General features: G+C 33.1%; 1 protein-coding gene across 2 annotated transcripts in view; it reads left to right on the top strand.

Annotated features, from left to right (window-relative positions):
• LOC118200983 (lysine-specific demethylase 4A-like) overlaps positions 1-17,123 on the top strand; it is a 48,625-nt gene extending 31,502 nt beyond the window's left edge. For both annotated transcript variants that reach the window (XM_035372982.2, XM_035372981.2), the window contains one exon: positions 10,697-17,123. In XM_035372982.2, coding sequence (XP_035228873.1) covers positions 10,727-13,933 — 3,207 coding nt within the window. In that variant the 5' untranslated portion in view covers positions 10,697-10,726 and the 3' untranslated portion in view covers positions 13,934-17,123. The remainder of the gene's footprint in view (positions 1-10,696) is intronic.
• The last annotated feature ends 525 nt before the right edge of the window (positions 17,124-17,648 follow it).

The following is a 17,648-nucleotide window of genomic DNA, read 5'->3' as shown; positions in this document are numbered from 1 at the left end:
CAAATTTGACACATGCGCGTAGAGAATGTGCATACGTTAGGCATGCGTCCGTTGAAAGAAATGTTTAATAAAGTAAACAAATAAATATTCAGAATTTTTTTTTTGTAAAATTTAATACTTTTTAGATCATAATTGCTCTTTATTTCATAAATTATGGATTCATATTTTTAATTGTGTAATTTCTGCATGCCATCTTGCCAGATTTAAATTGATGATCTATAATCCGGAAAAAACCCTAATTCGTAATCACCGAAGTCCCGACGAGCCCAAGTTATGGACTTTGTACTGTATAAATTTTGTAATTTTTGTTATATAATTTATTATATAAATCATTGTTACTGAACCAGTTGTCTATATATAAACAATGACCCTTTCATAACAATTTGCTTTCTACCATCATATCGAGAATAAATTTTGTGCTTGCTAGCCCATCCTTACATTTATCCTTTCTTATATATATATATTCTGAAATTATACGTATATATTTCGTTCGGGAACCAGATAGTTTGTAGGATTGTATTCAAAATCTGTCTGTCATTGATTCATTATAAGAACCTGGAAGAAACCTTTGTTCTACATGTCATCAACGACTCATTTAAAGATACATCTCTACAAGGCATGTATACTTTGAATATTTTTGCAATCACAAGTTTTATTTAATGTAATGGATCATCTTATTGTATTTATTGTTTGCAAAGTGCAAATTTCTTGAAGTGGACAAAAACTTATTTCGGGACATTATTGTTCTAATGTACAACATTTCACTACTCTTGTCCGTGCTCAATTAACTTCATAATGTAGGTTTTGGGACCAGAAATATCAATATTATCAGTGCAAAATAAACTCAATTCCTCTATGGAAATTTCTGTGAAACTCGGATTGCTTTTACCAAATCATTTAGTTTCCATTACAGTGTGTTCAAGAATTTCATCTATTACAAATTATCTGTAAATTTTCTCTCTAGTAAAATTTTTAGTATCCTTTTTTACAACACTAACAAACACATATTTATGCACTTTCAGTTTATAATTTTTTCCCATCTATTCAAAATTGCCCTTTTATTACTGTCACTATTGTCATTGTCAGATGATACCGCAATATGTCTACATTATGTAAATCTTTTTAATTCTTAACTACTATTCGAATCAAAACCCTAAATTTTTATCAGTTCTGAACTAACTGCTTTTATGCATGTCGTGGTGTGTTAGTGTTTCATTTGTATACACAAAAGCCTAATATTCATATCTACAATTTGGTGATAATGGCCAGAAAAATTGCACGCATGTCTGCACTTTGGTGATGATGGCCAGGAAAATTCCATGCATGTGCTTGTGATGTAAAGAGGTTAAAAGTGAAAGTATTGTAATTAATAAACTAAGAGCTGAAGTTGCATTGAAAAGTAAAAAAAAAAAAAAAAAAAAAAAAAAAAATAGAGTTTTAAAGGAACCTGTTGCAACTCACAGGGCTACAACGTGCAGGTTACAAATTAAATAATCACAGCAGGGATTATTAATATAAAGATTTAATATGGATATCTCACACAAGCTGAAAACTTTACATTACTTTAACTAGTACATACATATAACTGAATGAAAAAGGGAGAATTTCCCCGCTTAGTTCGCATTTAAAGAAAAAATAAGAATAATAAAAAATAGTCCAATCAGATGCGGCGCTCCTTCTGTTGACCATCGCCGAACCGTTATGTAATCGTCTGTCTGCAGCGGCCGTCTCCAACGTTCTCCCCCTCTTTGAGTCGACTTCAGGTTGGCTCAAAGACATACAGTACCTGGTTGAAGAGATCCAATTTCTGAGGCACCTTGATCACACGTCCAAATCTTGACACTTTAGCACCTTGCAGGATGTTACTAGAGTCATTTGAAGAATCATTAGAATCTGAATGCTCATCACTAGAAATGGAAGAAATAGGATTAGTAAAAGAGTTATCGTATATGGGATCAGTGGGTGTGTCCGTTAACTGCACTTCCAATGGAAAGACTCACTGAATGGGACGAAGCAGTGTACCAGCTTGAGTCTTCAGTTCTACAGTTCCCACCTTGCCATCTTTCCCAGGAATTAGTCGAATGACCTTAGCTAAAGGCCAATGCATCCGTTTTCTGATGTCATCTCCTATTAGGACAATTTCACCCAACCGTAACTCTGACGACGGATCCTTCTTATTTTGAACCAGAAGGCCTAAATATTCTTTCCTAAATCTATGCCTTAAATTATTAAGCAGTTTTTAGCGATGTCCAGCCCTTTTTCGAAGACCTTTCGAATCGCAGAAATCAACATCGGGAACACCTAAGCTACGATTCTCGATGAGAAACATGGCTGGGGAAAGTGGGATTAAATCATCCAGATTTTCCGACACATAGGTAAGAGGTCTAGAGTTAATTATTGACTCGCAGTCGCACAATACTGTGTACAACTCTTCGGTTGTAAGAACCGCGTTACCGAGTGTCCTTCTCAACAGTTCCTTTACTATACGAACTAACCTCTCCCACCAGCCTCCCCACCAAGCGGCTGTGGGAGGATTAAACTTCCATATTATACGTTGTATAGCCGTTTGCCTCAAAACTTTTTCCCAATCAATGTTACTAAGTTCTCTTTGCGCTCCTCTGAAATTAGTTCCGTTGTCGGAATAAATTATTCTTGGCCTCCCCCTTCTGGCTACGAATCGTCTCAATGACAACAAGAATGCGTTGGTAGACAATGAGGAAGTCAATTCCAAATGAACGGCCCTATATATTGCACATGTGAACAAAACAATCCAAACTTTTTCACCTCCCTTCACATACAAGGGTCCTGCCAAATTAACTCCTACTACCTCGAACACCGCTGCGTCATTGACACGATCGCCTGGCAGCGACACTGGCTCGCAACCGAAAGCCTTAGCCTTGTATCGATTGCATCTTACACAATTTTTTACGACTTTCCTGACTGCTTTTCTGCCCCTCACTATCCAAAATCGCTCCCTTAATATTCCAAGAAGAGAAGTTATACCTGAACTACGGGAAATCCAATGACCTGGAACATTACTTTCCCAACTCCGTAGGTTAAAGCATCCCCGAGCCATTACTTCTGTAGCCTTAACTATAAAATTTTCTTGCTGTTCGATATCGTGAACCCCAGTGACACAATTGTCAACATAAAACGAATGCTTTAATTTTTGGGTCACATCGTCAAACTCGGCAGGGGAATTATCCAAGAGATGCTGTATCGATGCAGGGAGTTGGAATGGAGATGAACAAATGCCAAACATCACTCTGCAGTGTCTGTAAATCATAGGTTCTTCAAGAGTTGTAAGAAAAAATCTCAAATAATCTCTATGTTCTGGGATAATACTCAACTGAAGAAAGGCTTTTTCTATGTCCGATGATAAACCAACGGAATACAATCTAAACCTGTCAATTATATCAGGTATGAGTTCAATTAAGTTTGGCCCTCTATTTAAACAATCATTAAGGGACGGCTGATTTCTCTCTCGGGCTGAAGCGTCGAACACCGGCCTTACCTTCATTGTCTGGCTAGTATGCTTTATAACAGGTCTGTGGGGCAAATAATAACTCAAATTATCAATTTCAGTTTCAGGAACCTTTTCTATTACTTTGAGGTCTTCCCATTGCTTAAAAACTACCTTATAGTCATCTAACTGATTTTCTTCATTAATTCGTTGACACATTCTTTGATGTCTTTTAAAAGTCATAGACTTATCATTAGGTAACAGAATTTCAGATTTAAAGGGTAGTGGCAATTCGTATCGGCCATCAGGAAGAACATTTAAATTCTCTTTAAATTGCTTAACGGTGTCAGAGTGAGCAAGTTTACTTTTAACATCTTCAGTTGGATCTGTTATGCCAATGGCATCCAAATTCCAGAGTTCAGTTACGTTAAAATTAGCACAATGCAATGAAACTACATTATTGCACAAATTATTTTGTAGTAATGCTGGAATAGTAGCTGAAGTAGGTTCTTTAGGTAAGCTGTTTATTTTACCAATCACAGTGTATCCGAATTTAGTCCCAACTACAGTTACACCAGAGTTCAGTTTCAGAGAACTGCCAGTAATAATGTCCCCAATGGCATCCGCTCCTAAAAGCAACTCAATGTCATATTCTTTAGCTTGCAAATCAGACAAGGTAATATTTCTTTCTTTTAATTCTCTTAGGGTATTGGGATCAACTACTTTTGGAACACATCCACATATTTTGTTCTGAGAAAGTACTTCAAAGTTATGGTCATAAGTGCTCTCAAAATTACTTAAAGTAACATCAAACACTAAATGGGAATGAGGACTTGTCTCTCTCCCCCCAAACAAACCGTGGATAATGGTTTGTTTCGATTTAGGACGCAAATGCAAAAAAGCGATAACCCTTTCTGAAAGATAAGATTCCTGAGAACCACTGTCCAAAATCGTACAAACTGTAAATTGTCTACCCTCAAAAACTATTTTTAAAACAAGTGTTTGCAAATATACATTTTCATTAACAGTGGACTGATTAGACAACACATTACTGGAAATAACAGTACTGTCAGTTCCATTTGGCTTTACAGGTTCGCCATTTGAGCACATAATGGTATAGTGAAATCTATCACATGTTAAACATTTTATTTTTGCATACCCGTGAACTATGTCCAACTCGTAGGCAGCGAAAACAGGCGCGCTTTTGCACCAAAAGTTTTCGTTTATCGTCTAAAGACATTTTGCGAGCAGAAAAACATTCGGCAGAATTGTGGGATTTCTCACAAAAAATACAACGTAAATTTCGCCTACCTGTATTGTCTTGAACATTTACCAAGGCAGCAGCTGTAGAGCAACCTGGATCATCACAGTGGGGACGCGAATGTGCAGAATGTGAAGCTCCCAACCCGGTACGAGCGAGCTTAATCATTTCCTCACTTTGCACTTCATTTCAAAGAAAGCACAAAAGTTTATCCAATGAATGCGCACTATCTTGCTGTGACGCAGTATCTTCCATCGAGCGGCTTCTTTCCCACGCACGAAGAACAGTCTCTGGTAAACAGGACTCAACAAGTGGCTCTAAAAATTCTGCAAATTTTTCCTTATTTCTACCAAGGCTGTCCAGTGCCATAAGCTTGCTCTCAAGTAAATCATAAAGTTAAGCTAAATCTACTTTAATCCTACCGGTAGCATTTTTCATTACTATGGAAAGTAGATCCCGTACATAAATCTGAGCCAAAAGTTCATCTCTCCCGAAGCGTTCTTTAAGTTGTGCGATGACCTTTGAATGGTTTTCTTTAGTTGGCGGAAAACTTGTTACGAGTCTTGACGCTTTAGAATCTGCTACCACACATTGTAAAAGATATTGAAATTTATCTTCATCGACAATGGAGAGGTCGTTGTGAATTTTTTCAAACTGGGACCAAAAAGCAAGAAAGTCTTTCGGTTCTCCACTAAATTTCCTTAATTCAAGTTTTGGAAGCTTGAATTTCCTTTTTTGCTTGGTTGTTGTTCCTTCCGTAACCGAATTTGCCTTCTTTGCATTTTCTAACAGCGAACAGATCAAGCAGAACTTGTCACGGTATTCTTCTGCTTTCAAAAAATCTTCGGAATATTCTTCTTGAAGGGCATCATCACTCAGCAACAAATTCGAAACTTCTTGAGTTGTTTCTAAACGTGAGAATTTGTCTTGAATCTGCCGAAACAACGTACTGACTTCGTCACTTCCTAAACTTTTGTTTTCGATCTTCTGAGCTATATCGTTGCAGCATACCGTAAAAGCTGTTTTCAGCGACTTTCGTTTTGTTTTCAAAACTTTTATATCCATATTTCATCAAAAATATAAAGTAGCGGATGCCAAATTTACTATGGGTCAACTCACAGGGCTACAACGTGCAGGTTACAAATTAAATAATCACAGCGGGGATTATTAATATAAAGATTTAATATGGATATCTCACACAAGCTGAAAACGTTACATTACTTTAACTAGTGCATACATATAACTGAATGAAAAAGGGAATTTCCCCACTTAGTTCGCATTTAAAGAAAAATAAGAATAATAAAAAATATTCCAATCAGATGCGGCGCTCCTTCTGTTGACCTTCGCCGAACTGTTATGTAATCGTCTGTCTGCAGCGGCCGTCTCCAACAGAACCCTTATGTGCAAAATCAAACGAATTTGACAATATGTCTAATTTCTACAAAACTAATGGACAGATTTTAAAGAAGTTTGTTATAAATATGCAAATATAACAGAGAAAGAGATGTACAGTCTGCACGTTAAAAAGGAGGACAGTTCTGCATCTCGCTTTCTACTGGTCTGACTGACAGAATTTAATTGCGTCTGTTATACAGTCAAAAGTCATTAATCCGGACTCGTCGGGACTTCGGCGATTCCGGATTATCGATTTTTCCGGATTATAGATCATCAGTTTAAATCGCGTAAGATGGCATGCAGAAATTCTAAAATTAAAAATATGAAACCGTAATTTATGAAATAAAGAACAATTATGATCTAAAGGGTATCAAAATTTACAAAAAAAAAAGCTTAATATTTATTTGTTTACTTTATTAAACATTTCTTTCAATGTAAGTTGTTTAAGTTGCTTCGTTTTATGTGATAATACTTTCTCTTTATTTCTATAAACAGACATAATTTTTTGTTCACTTACAAAGTTCAAGTCCCGTTAATTGCCGTGCCGAGAATACCGACTAACTTGTCAATCGAAATTTTTTCGTTTTTACTAACCTCTCTGTCACATTCTTCATGTCTTTATCCATTTTTTGCAGCAATTCCACTTTTTGTTTGATGGACATTGAAACATACTTTCGTTTTGTACGATCCTTTGGGAGCTCCAGATTCGGGAATTCTATTTGACATAATCGAAAGTTCAAGTTTACTTTTATAGTATTACTCTTACAGTCTGCAAAAAATAATAAGCCGGATCCAATTCGAAAATTAAGGAACAACGCAATCATCAGCATTAACTGAAATAGATAATTAGATAATTTTAGCTTATACCGTTCGTTATACATAAAACGCGAACGCGAAAACGTATTCTGCGCTTGCACACACGCAAATGCGCAGTCGTAAGAGGTCTTACGCGCACGCGTAAACGCCTATGCGCATGTGTCAACGCGGCACATGCGCAGAAAGTTTTTAGCTTTGAGGTCCGGATTATAGATCATTCCGGATTATGGGTGTCCGAATTAACGACTTTTGACTGTATCTTGAAAGTGCAACTTAGGATATGTATTAGATTTATGGTATTTTGATACATTAGACTTTTCCTGAAATAGCATGCTGATTTTTTCCCATATTTCGATTATATGATTCAAATTATGCATAAATATTAAATTTTGTAAAATTTGATGGGAAATTTCTCGAGAAATTAAAACAATTTATCTTCCTGCATTTTTTCAGTTTGCATAAAAAATAATTCACTTTGAGAAATTTTTAATTTATGGTAACCTATTTTATTTTTGCTTTTATTGTGCATGAGTGGAAAGGTGCTTCATTCATTCTTTCAAGTAATTTTAACAAATCGTGTAAAGCACATTATTGCTTATGAGAAATATGCCAAATTTCAAAACATGCCAATATATAAATTCGTGCATATCTTTGGAAATTTTGAATAAAAAACTAATTTTTTGCAGATATATATACTGTAAGGGATAGTAAAATTTTATAGGTTATGAATTAAATTTAAAAAAAAAAATTACTAAAAAATACAGATTTGGAAAAGAAATTGGAAAATATCTGCAAATTCTGTTTGGATTAAATCTAAATTTAGAATTGTGAAAGAAGGAATCAAGCAAGTTAAAAAAAAAAAAAAAAAAAAAAATTAATAAATATGTATTAAATTCTGTTAATACTGAGAAGTTGAAATTTTAAGAGGTAATTTTTTAAAAATTACTTGTGCAATTTTTATAAAATTTGGCACTTTGATATAATTTGAATCGTAAAACCAGAATAATTTGAATTGTAGAATCGAAACTTGGAGAAAAAGAAAGAACTTTTAGAAAAGTCCAATTTTTTTTTTATCAAAATACCTACATTTAAGGGGTGTCAGAAACCCCTATACCGACAATGTTAAATTGACCATTTTTGATGAACCTTTTCTTAAAATCTGCTGTAGATACACACTTGAAATTTTTTTGTGTAAGTATACCTATCTGATTATACTGAAATGAACTTTTGAAAGTTGGAGTAAATTACAGAATATTTTGTTAGGTATAGTAAAATTTATCACACAACAAAATTTAAAAAAAAAAAAAAAAAAATCCTTAGTTTATCACAAAAAGCTCATTTCGGTAAATATTAGGAAACCTAATAAGTCATAAAAATTTTAGATACCTGTGAGTAGTAGTTCCTGAGAAAAGGTACATTGAGTATTAAAAAAATCACATTTGGAGAAAAATGCGTTTTTATTTAAAAATCCTCATTTAACAAAGCATTTGATGACAAATTAAAACTAGATTTTTTACAGTTCTAATTTTTATAGAGATTAAAGAATGGTATTTTTAGAAAGATAAAAGTGTAGAGAATTTGAAAATGCAAAAATCCGAAATCTTCATTTTTTGAAGATTTTTTTTTTTCAACACTCTATGTAAATCTAATGTGCATCAAAGTCGCACTTTTGAGACATGAAAAGTAAAATCCAATTTCATCAGTTAGCTAAGCATAATGGAAGATTTAGAACTTCTCTCCCCTTTGTGGAGATTGTACTATTCAAAAGTCATTTTACGTATGCATGATTATCAATAGAGCAGGGATGTCCAAAATCCCTTTTGTGATCTTAAACTGCAAATGAGTATGATGTATGGTTCCCCCTTACTGCCAGATAACATACTAGACAGGAGGCAGTTGAGGAGTCCATGTTGCAATCAATTCCACTCCTGCTGCAAAGCATTTTTCAACTGCATGATAGTGTTCAGAAAAGGATGGTAAGATGAAATTGCCCTCTCAAGTGTGTGTCAAACATGCTCTGTTGGGTTAAGGTCAGAAAATGTGGCTGGCCGATTTATGAAATCTATTCTCGCTTTCCAATAACTGTTGACTAGCTGAGCACTATGTGGATGAGCATTGTTGTCGTCCATTAATAGGAACCCAAAACCAACTGGGCCTGTGAAAATTTGATCTTAAATAGGGATTTAAGATTTATGTATCCTTGTTAGCAGTCAGTGAGCTTTATAAGACACATGCTGGGTGTGTGGCTGTCCAACATAGTGCCTGCCCAAACCATTATACTACCACCGTAATGATCTTTTCCTCTGATGAGGGAAGGTTGGTATGGTGTTCCAGGCTCTTTCCAGATACCAGTGTGCCATTCATTTAAAAATGAAGATCGGGGGAAGGAACCATTTATGTCCATAGACAAGAATTTTTTAGTTTGTGTAACTTATAAAGAAAATATTGCTGTAAAATCATAGAAAAAAATTCTAATAAACTTTCAACCTTTATTTAATTGAATTTGTATTGTAAACTATATTGTGTGTGTTTGTGCGCGTGTTTGAGATTAAAAAAAATATGCAAATTAGTTCTATAATTTAGAAGTAGGCTTTTAATTCGCTAATTTTTAATTTGGATACCTCCTCACTTGTAATAACTTTCTCGAAACTGCATCATATCTGAAAGCTAATTCCCTATTATGCCATCTTAAACTTCTGCATTTCCTATAAGTTTTAGCCAATGAGATTAATGAAAAATTTTACTCTAAACACCATTGCAATCCAACTACCCTCTATCTTTCTCTGCATACACTTGCTTGGCTGCTTCTGTTATATTTGTTGTCATTAAAATGCAGATTGGCCCCATTGTGATGCACCACACCATAGAGCAGTCAACAAGTAATAGAAATGTATTTGGATTATCAAGTGATTTCCTAATTTTTCAGTTCTCTGCATCTTCTACAACATTGATATTTTCACTGATATTCTAACCTCCATCCTCTCATGACTGCAAAATAATGTCTTTCCTAGTCAAACGTCAAGCACTCATCTGGTATCAAATTACTGCAAGGAACTATACACATACACACACTTATGTAAGCACATACAGAACAGGAGATAAAGGTTCATTGGACCATGGAAAACAATTTATTTATTTTTTATTATATAAAAGTCTATGTAATGTAAAAATAAAACTGAAATTATTTGCTGTATTGAAACTGAACTGAGATATGGTAGTTGTTTAGTTTTCAGTATTTGGGTACAAAATTGGTTGTGTTAATTTAAAAATATATTGCTATAAACCAAATAATAGTAAAATAAATATGCTTTCATAATTTGTTGATTGTCATTAACCTTATAAAATGTTTAAAAGTAGTTATATACTTTTTGCTGAAATCTGAAGTTAAAAGAATATATAGCCATTGCATAAAAAGGCATTAATTTGATAATCTCTGTTTGTGCTGTGACTATAAACTTTTTTAACTTGAAATTTCAGTAAGATAAATAGTATATAACTATGGCATAAAAAGAGGTTAATTATCAAATTACCATTTTCATTATATTTATTATATTCAAGTTGCCATATGTTGTAACAAAACTTAAAATTAGTATGGTTGATGCTATCTGGTTTTCATGTCAGATTAAAAACAAAAGTATTAGAAGCATATTAAAAAAATATTTTTATCTATGATTGAAGCAATAGAAAAGCTCTATTACCGTATAATTATACGTCATGTCGCATGCATGCACTTACCTTAAATTTTATCTTTTCCCCCCCAGGTGTAACCCATTTTATAGAAATTGCCAAAAATGTCGAGCACTGGTGGAAGCTCTGTTCCTCGCATCCAGGTCTTTCGACCTACCATGGAAGAATTCAAAAACTTTTCAAAATACATTGAAAAAATAGAATCATTAGGAGCACATAAAGCTGGCTTAGCTAAAATAATCCCGCCAGAGGGCTGGTGTCCACGTAAGAAAGGTTATGATGATATAGATCTCATCATTCCTGCTCCTATTAGTCAAGTTGTTACTGGGCGTGGTGGTTTGTATCAGCAGTTAAACATTCAGCAGAGAGCAATGACGGTGAAAGAATTTAAAAAGTTGGCTGAAAGTAATAAATTTAAGACTCCCCCACATTTTGACTATGAAGATTTAGAAAGAAAATATTGGAAAAACATAACATATAATTCACCCATATATGGAGCAGACGTATCGGGATCTCTGTACGATGATGGAGTAGAAGAATTTAATATTCAGCACTTGAACACAATTTTGGATATGGTGAAAGAAGACTATGAAATACAAATAGAGGGAGTTAATACTGCATATTTATATTTTGGGATGTGGAAAACAACTTTTGCATGGCATACAGAAGATATGGATTTATATAGTATAAATTACCTTCATTTTGGTGCACCAAAATCGTGGTATGTTGTCCCTCCCGAGCATGGAAGGCGACTTGAACGTTTAGCTGCTGGGTTTTTTCATGGAAGCCATCAGACTTGTTCTGCATTTTTGCGGCACAAAATGACAATTATTTCTCCTCATGTACTGAAACAATATTCAATTCCTTGTAATAAAATTACCCAAGAACCTGGAGAATTTATGATAACTTTTCCTTTTGGTTATCATTCTGGTTTTAATCATGGATTTAATTGTGCAGAGTCTACTAATTTTGCTTTACCACGATGGATAGAATATGGAAAAAGAACAATGTCGTGCACATGTCGTAATGATTGTGTAAAAATATGCATGGATATGTTTGTACGAAAATTTCAACCTGACAGGTATGAACTGTGGAAAGCTGGAAAAGATTTTGGCACTCATCCTGAAGATCCATCTAGACATTATGCTGCACCCGCACCTAAGAAATTGGAATTAGCACTATCTGCTCAAAGAGAAGAACGAAAAAAGGCTAAAGAGTCTCAAAAAATTAAAAGGCATCCAATTTCTAAAAAGCTAGAGCAGAAAAAAGAAATTCCAGAAGTCTGTGAAGCTATTCCTAGACATAGCGATAATGAAGAAACAGAACTGTATGACGTAAATGAAGTGATACATCACAAAAATAAGAAAAAGCAGCTCAAAAAGGAAGTTATGGAGGATAATAATATAGAACAGATGGAAATTGTAGCTGATCCTGATGAGAAAAATGATGAAATAACTAAGAAATTGGATGTGCAAGATAGTCCACCACAACTCAAACCATTTTGGGATCCGGAAACGGAAAAAATTAAGAATAACGGTGAAAAAGAAATTGTACCAGATAACGTTAAAGATGATTATCAAAGACATGTAGAACTCCTTGAAAAGTACCCTCAATTAAAGCAAGCTATAAACAGTGGTACAATGTCTGTAGTGCTTATTAATCCTTCATCTGCAGAAAAGTCTATGTTGCCATTAACTCCAGTAAGCACTCAGTGTGAAAGTAACTTTAAAAGTAAAGGGCCTCAGAGTTTAAAGCCCTCTTATACATTTACTGCTTCAAATTTTTCAAATACAGTTTTTTCTCAAACTTGGCGTTGTGAGCAGATAAATAATAGTCTAAAAATAAAATTTGTTCAGCCTAAAAAAATTCAGCAAAATGTTATTGAAACACATTCAAACAATTCTGTACTTTCTTCTTCAAATGATTCTGTCCTGCCACAAACATCGCTGAAGTGTGCCGTTGTTTCAAATGCAAAATCAGAAATGTCAAATGAAAGCCAAAAAAGTCTTACTACCAAAGATTGTTCATCTGATGAATCTAAAAATGTAAATAATATCAGAGTCAAACGAGCTGATGGCTCTCAAGACAATTGGGCTCAGCCTCTTGCCGAATTATGGCATCATCAGGCTTTTAACTTTGAAGCTGAATGTAATTTTAATGAGAAATTATCCAGCATACCACCACATTGTGCTGTCTGTGTGATCTTCACCCCTATGCATACGAAAAACAGCTTTCCATCTGAACCTGTTAATGTGCCTTCATACAGTGCAGTCAAAATGCCTGTCTTCTGTTATGGCAACTCATTAAATAGTGAGTGCTTATTGGATACAAACTCGTTGCTTAGGCGAGATGGTACTGCTCCTCTTTTAATTTGTTCTGTATGTAAAATTTGCGTCCATGCTACATGTTATGGTATATCCATGCTGCCTATGAGATCTTGGATGTGCACTAGATGCACAAAGCAAGCTGCTGAAGCAGAATGTTGCTTATGTGTTCTGAGGGGTGGTGCACTTAAACCTACAACTGATGGACGATGGGCTCACATAGTTTGCGCTGTTCTCATTCCTGAAACATACTTTGAAAGCACTGTTTTAAAACAACCTATAAATGTATTAAGTATAACGTCTAACCGCCAGCGTCTGAAATGCAAATACTGTTTCAAATCATCATGCCATAAAGATTCAAAAGGAACATGTGTTCAGTGCCAGAGTGGAAAATGTTATTTACCATTTCATGTCACTTGTGGATATATGGCTGGTGTCATTTTTGAAACTAGTGATTGGCCTGAGCCAATTCATATGATATGCACAAGACATGCATCTGCCAGGCGAAAGCCAACTAAACGACAATTGACCAATGTTTCTGTTGGAGAGAGAGTGATTGCTAAGCATACAAACCGAAGATATTACTGGGCAAATGTGAAGAAAAAGTACATGCAAGAATACTATTCCATATTATTTGAAGACAATTCTCACTCCACCAATACTTTACCTGAAGACATTGTCAGCAGAAATGTTGCAATACATGGTTCTCCTCAAATAAATGAGAAAGTCAAAGTTAAATGGACAGATGATAAAATTTACAATGGAATTTTCAAAGGATCTCAGTCATGTGAATTATATGTTATCGAGTTTGATGATGGATCTGTTTTACATCAAGAGAGGAAACAAATTTATGCTGCTGATGAAGATTTACCAAAAGAAGTACAATCAAAAATGTCTCATTCGAGTGAAAGAAGGAGCCATGATTTTGTCTCTGAAACAGAAGGCAAGCGCATAAGAATATCCAACCATAAGTATTTGCCGAACTGATTTATTAAAACTTGCATATGTTCTATCTATGTGTTCAATGCTATGTGTGAATTATCATGTTAGCAGAATATATGTATGGTTAAAAATCTGGTATATATTTCTGTTTCAGAATATTGGCATTATGTCATCAGTTTCATTGTAATTATTCATACTTTGATAACATTTTAAAAATATTACTTTAGTAGTTCAATCCGATAGCAAATCTGAAATTGTAAATAAATGAAAAATCATTATTTCATGGGAAAAAACATCTAATATATTATCACTGCGAGCATGAATTATATTGTTGCTCTAGGAATTGTACAGCATAGGCCAATGTACATATCCCATAAATTTGATTATGTGTATGTATTGTAATGCCATTTAAATATTATTATTACTTTTTCTTGTTCTTCCCCACCTTTCCTTCTCCCCCTCCTTTCCTTTCCTCTCATCCATTAAATGATTAAATTTTACAGTTTCTGTCTACCTTTTTTCTTTCATTTGAAACATAAAACTTGCTATATAATTTTAAATTGATTTCAAAGTTATGAACTTAGCTTCATTTTGTAATGTATCTTCTTGTAACTTATGTATGTATTAGTCATCAAAATTTGTTTTTATGATTTACATTAATTTTATTAATTTTGCGTGTCTTTTATTTAATATGTCAAAATTAGTGTCTCTTTTGGTAGAAGTGTGTATGTTTTAAATTAAAGAAAGCATACGGTTTAAAACATAAATTTCAGGCGTGGACTGAGTTTTGCCATTGGCAGTGTGTGTCAGTTCTAGCATGTGTATATTCTGACATTTATATTTTGTGAAATTTTGACTATTAGTATACTTTGAACATTTATGATCATAGTATTTATTATAATTTTTCTTGCTGTAATTTTTTTTTAAGGATCAATGATTTAATGTATTTTTTGGTAGAGGTATGTTGATATTTGAATTGTGGAAGTCGTGAATGAAACTATGCAAGAATAAAAACTTCACCTTTTTCTCTTTCTAACAAGTATTTTTAAATTAATGTGATTTTGTGTTTAAAGTTCCCATGTATTTTTCGCTTTTAGATGGTTTTTCTGAATTGATGAAGTGTTATCTTTCAGTTTTATCCTGTTTGCTTCATTGTAGCATTAGCATTATGAATTTTTTCCCTCTCTTTTACTGTATCCTTACTCTTTTAAAACTGAATAGAAATATAGAAGTGAGGAAAAAAGGAAATTTTGTACAACTTCCCATAATAAGCTCTGCAAAATAATGTCTTATTTCTTTTCCATATTCTTATCAATTTACCTTTTAAAGTATGTCATGTTAGGAGCTGAGCAAGGTCAATGAATAATATAATATCAAACATAAATACAGTAAAAGCTTGACTGTCCGGAAAGCATCGGAAGAGCAAAATCCGAGATATGTAAAAATTTCAGATAGCCGAGTGTATAAAAGAAGCTCCCATAGAAAAACCAAATTGTTGAAAGAAAAAATTGTTGAAAGAAAAAATTTCAGACCAAAATTATAAAAATGGTTTGTTATCAAAAGCCTATATATGAAATTTAAAAAAGAGAGCATTTTAGACATATAGTGAACGTATTTTCATAGGCTTTAAACATATGAAAATAAAATCCCATGAACCATGAAATTTAGCATAGATTTTTGTTAAACTTGCACCAACAGAAGTTTGAAGAAATGGATTGCCCTTCATTTTGTTAAATAAGCAACAAATAGAAGCTACAGGTACAGCATATTAAAAAAAAATTTCCATCTTTTATAATTTTTGACTTTGCATTGCCATTGTTTATCCATTTAAAAAAATATTTTAAAGTCGCTAATCTTGCCCATTAAATTAACTTTTCTTGGTAACTTTAAAAATACTACATTACATACTGTTCTATAGAAGGTAGGACAGAGATTTTTAATAATTTTTTTCTAAATGTCAGGAAAAGACAGATAAACAGCAGTTAGCTTATATAATTTACGAAAACTTATTTTTTTATCAAAAATTAATAAGGGAACACGATGAAGACCTTATGATTGTTTATAACATCACGTATATCTATTATTGGTGCTAAATCACACTATCGGGCTCTTTTGTTTGTCGAAACTGGTCCAACGGAAAAGATATCTGTGAGGTTCTAAGAGGGAATTCTTGGAATTATAAAGTGTTTGCTTTAGATAGGGTTGGGAGTAGTTGAAGTGATTAACATCTTCTGAAAGAAAATGTGCTTTTTGCAACCTTCATTTGGGTAATTTTTCATTAAAAAAAACTATAATTTGAAAAAGATTCTGGTTATTTAAATGGCGGATTATCGGTCTTTTACTGTACTTTAGTTAATATTATGAGTATGTAAACTTTTATATAATATTGATTATGAAGGCTGTGTGTTACAGTAAATATTTGGTGTGTTATTTGCCATCGCAAAGTGTAAATACTTTACCTTTTTAACATATTTAGACTTTAAACACTTACTATGTATCACCGAAAAATGAATTAAGAGAAAACTAAATGAATGTATTAATTTAAAACACATATTATATATCTTTATGTGGATTAAATGATTAGAATATTTTACTACTTTACCTTTGATTATTAAAACTTTTCACATATTTACCATTAGATTTTAAATTCTTATTTCCTACAAGTTAATATTGTTACCAAAATGTGGGGGTGGGGGAATATTGGCATGAAATTCATGTAGTAGTTTCATTCTGCATTATTTAAAACTGAAGAATAAGAAAGAACTGATAGTGAGATCAGATTTCTGATTAGAAATTTTGGAGCAAATGTTTATTTAGTATAATTTAATTAATATTTATCATTTAAAGTATTATTTCTCATTTAGTATTGGATCTATAATGTTTATCTTCAATGTTTGCTCTAGTCATGGGCTCATTGTCATTTTCAGGACATGTGTAAATCTACATTATTTTGTAAAATGACATAACTGCAGTGTGAAATTTTCCTTCTGACAAACCTTTTGTGACTGCTAAAAATACTATTTTTAAGAAATGTGATACTGTTTTTAATTTATTCTTTATATCTGACCAGCTCTGTGAACTGCTTGTTTCACTGTGTGAAATTAATAGTTAGAAAAACCATATCGCAACTTTTGTCTTATTTTTTATGTTGTATATTTGTTTCATTTTAATGTTGATATTCAAAGTTACATTTAAACTAATAAAAGTGTAATCACATTATTCATGCTTCAAATAATTGCTCTAACAGTTGTATTTTTGATATTTTCTTTGTTTGCATTATTACAAAATTTTCTGTAAATGTTAATGAACTTGATATATATAAACAAGTTTCATGGACTGGAAATCAAATTGGTATTTTCATGTCACTTGTATTTTATCATAATTCGGTTATCTTCCATCTAAATATCACCAACTGTGAAAGCTTAATTTTTGCATCATTTCCATTCATGACTAAAATAACTAAAAGGCTTCTGAAAAATAGCGAGAAAAATTATAAAGTATATATATATATGGAAAATCCACATAATTCAAAACACACATCCGTTGTTTTCTTATGTTTTAGTCTTTTGCCCTATTTCTAAGCTAGACCTGTATATTTGAAGCACTATTATACTCTCTTAATCTGTTTCATCATGGGATGGAAATTTAAACTTTTGCTTATTTTTATTAAACTAATTTCTTTTCTGTAAACTCTGTTATTTGGCTTTTGAGCATGTTCCCAAGTGATATTTGAATGCTGTATCATTGATATCCTGTTATT

Source organism: Stegodyphus dumicola, chromosome 2 (assembly GCF_044657685.1).
Source record: "Stegodyphus dumicola isolate Sdum_Otavi_A_Nest chromosome 2, ASM4465768v1".
NCBI lineage: Eukaryota > Metazoa > Arthropoda > Arachnida > Araneae > Eresidae > Stegodyphus > Stegodyphus dumicola.
This window is presented reverse-complemented; position numbering and strand designations above follow the sequence as displayed.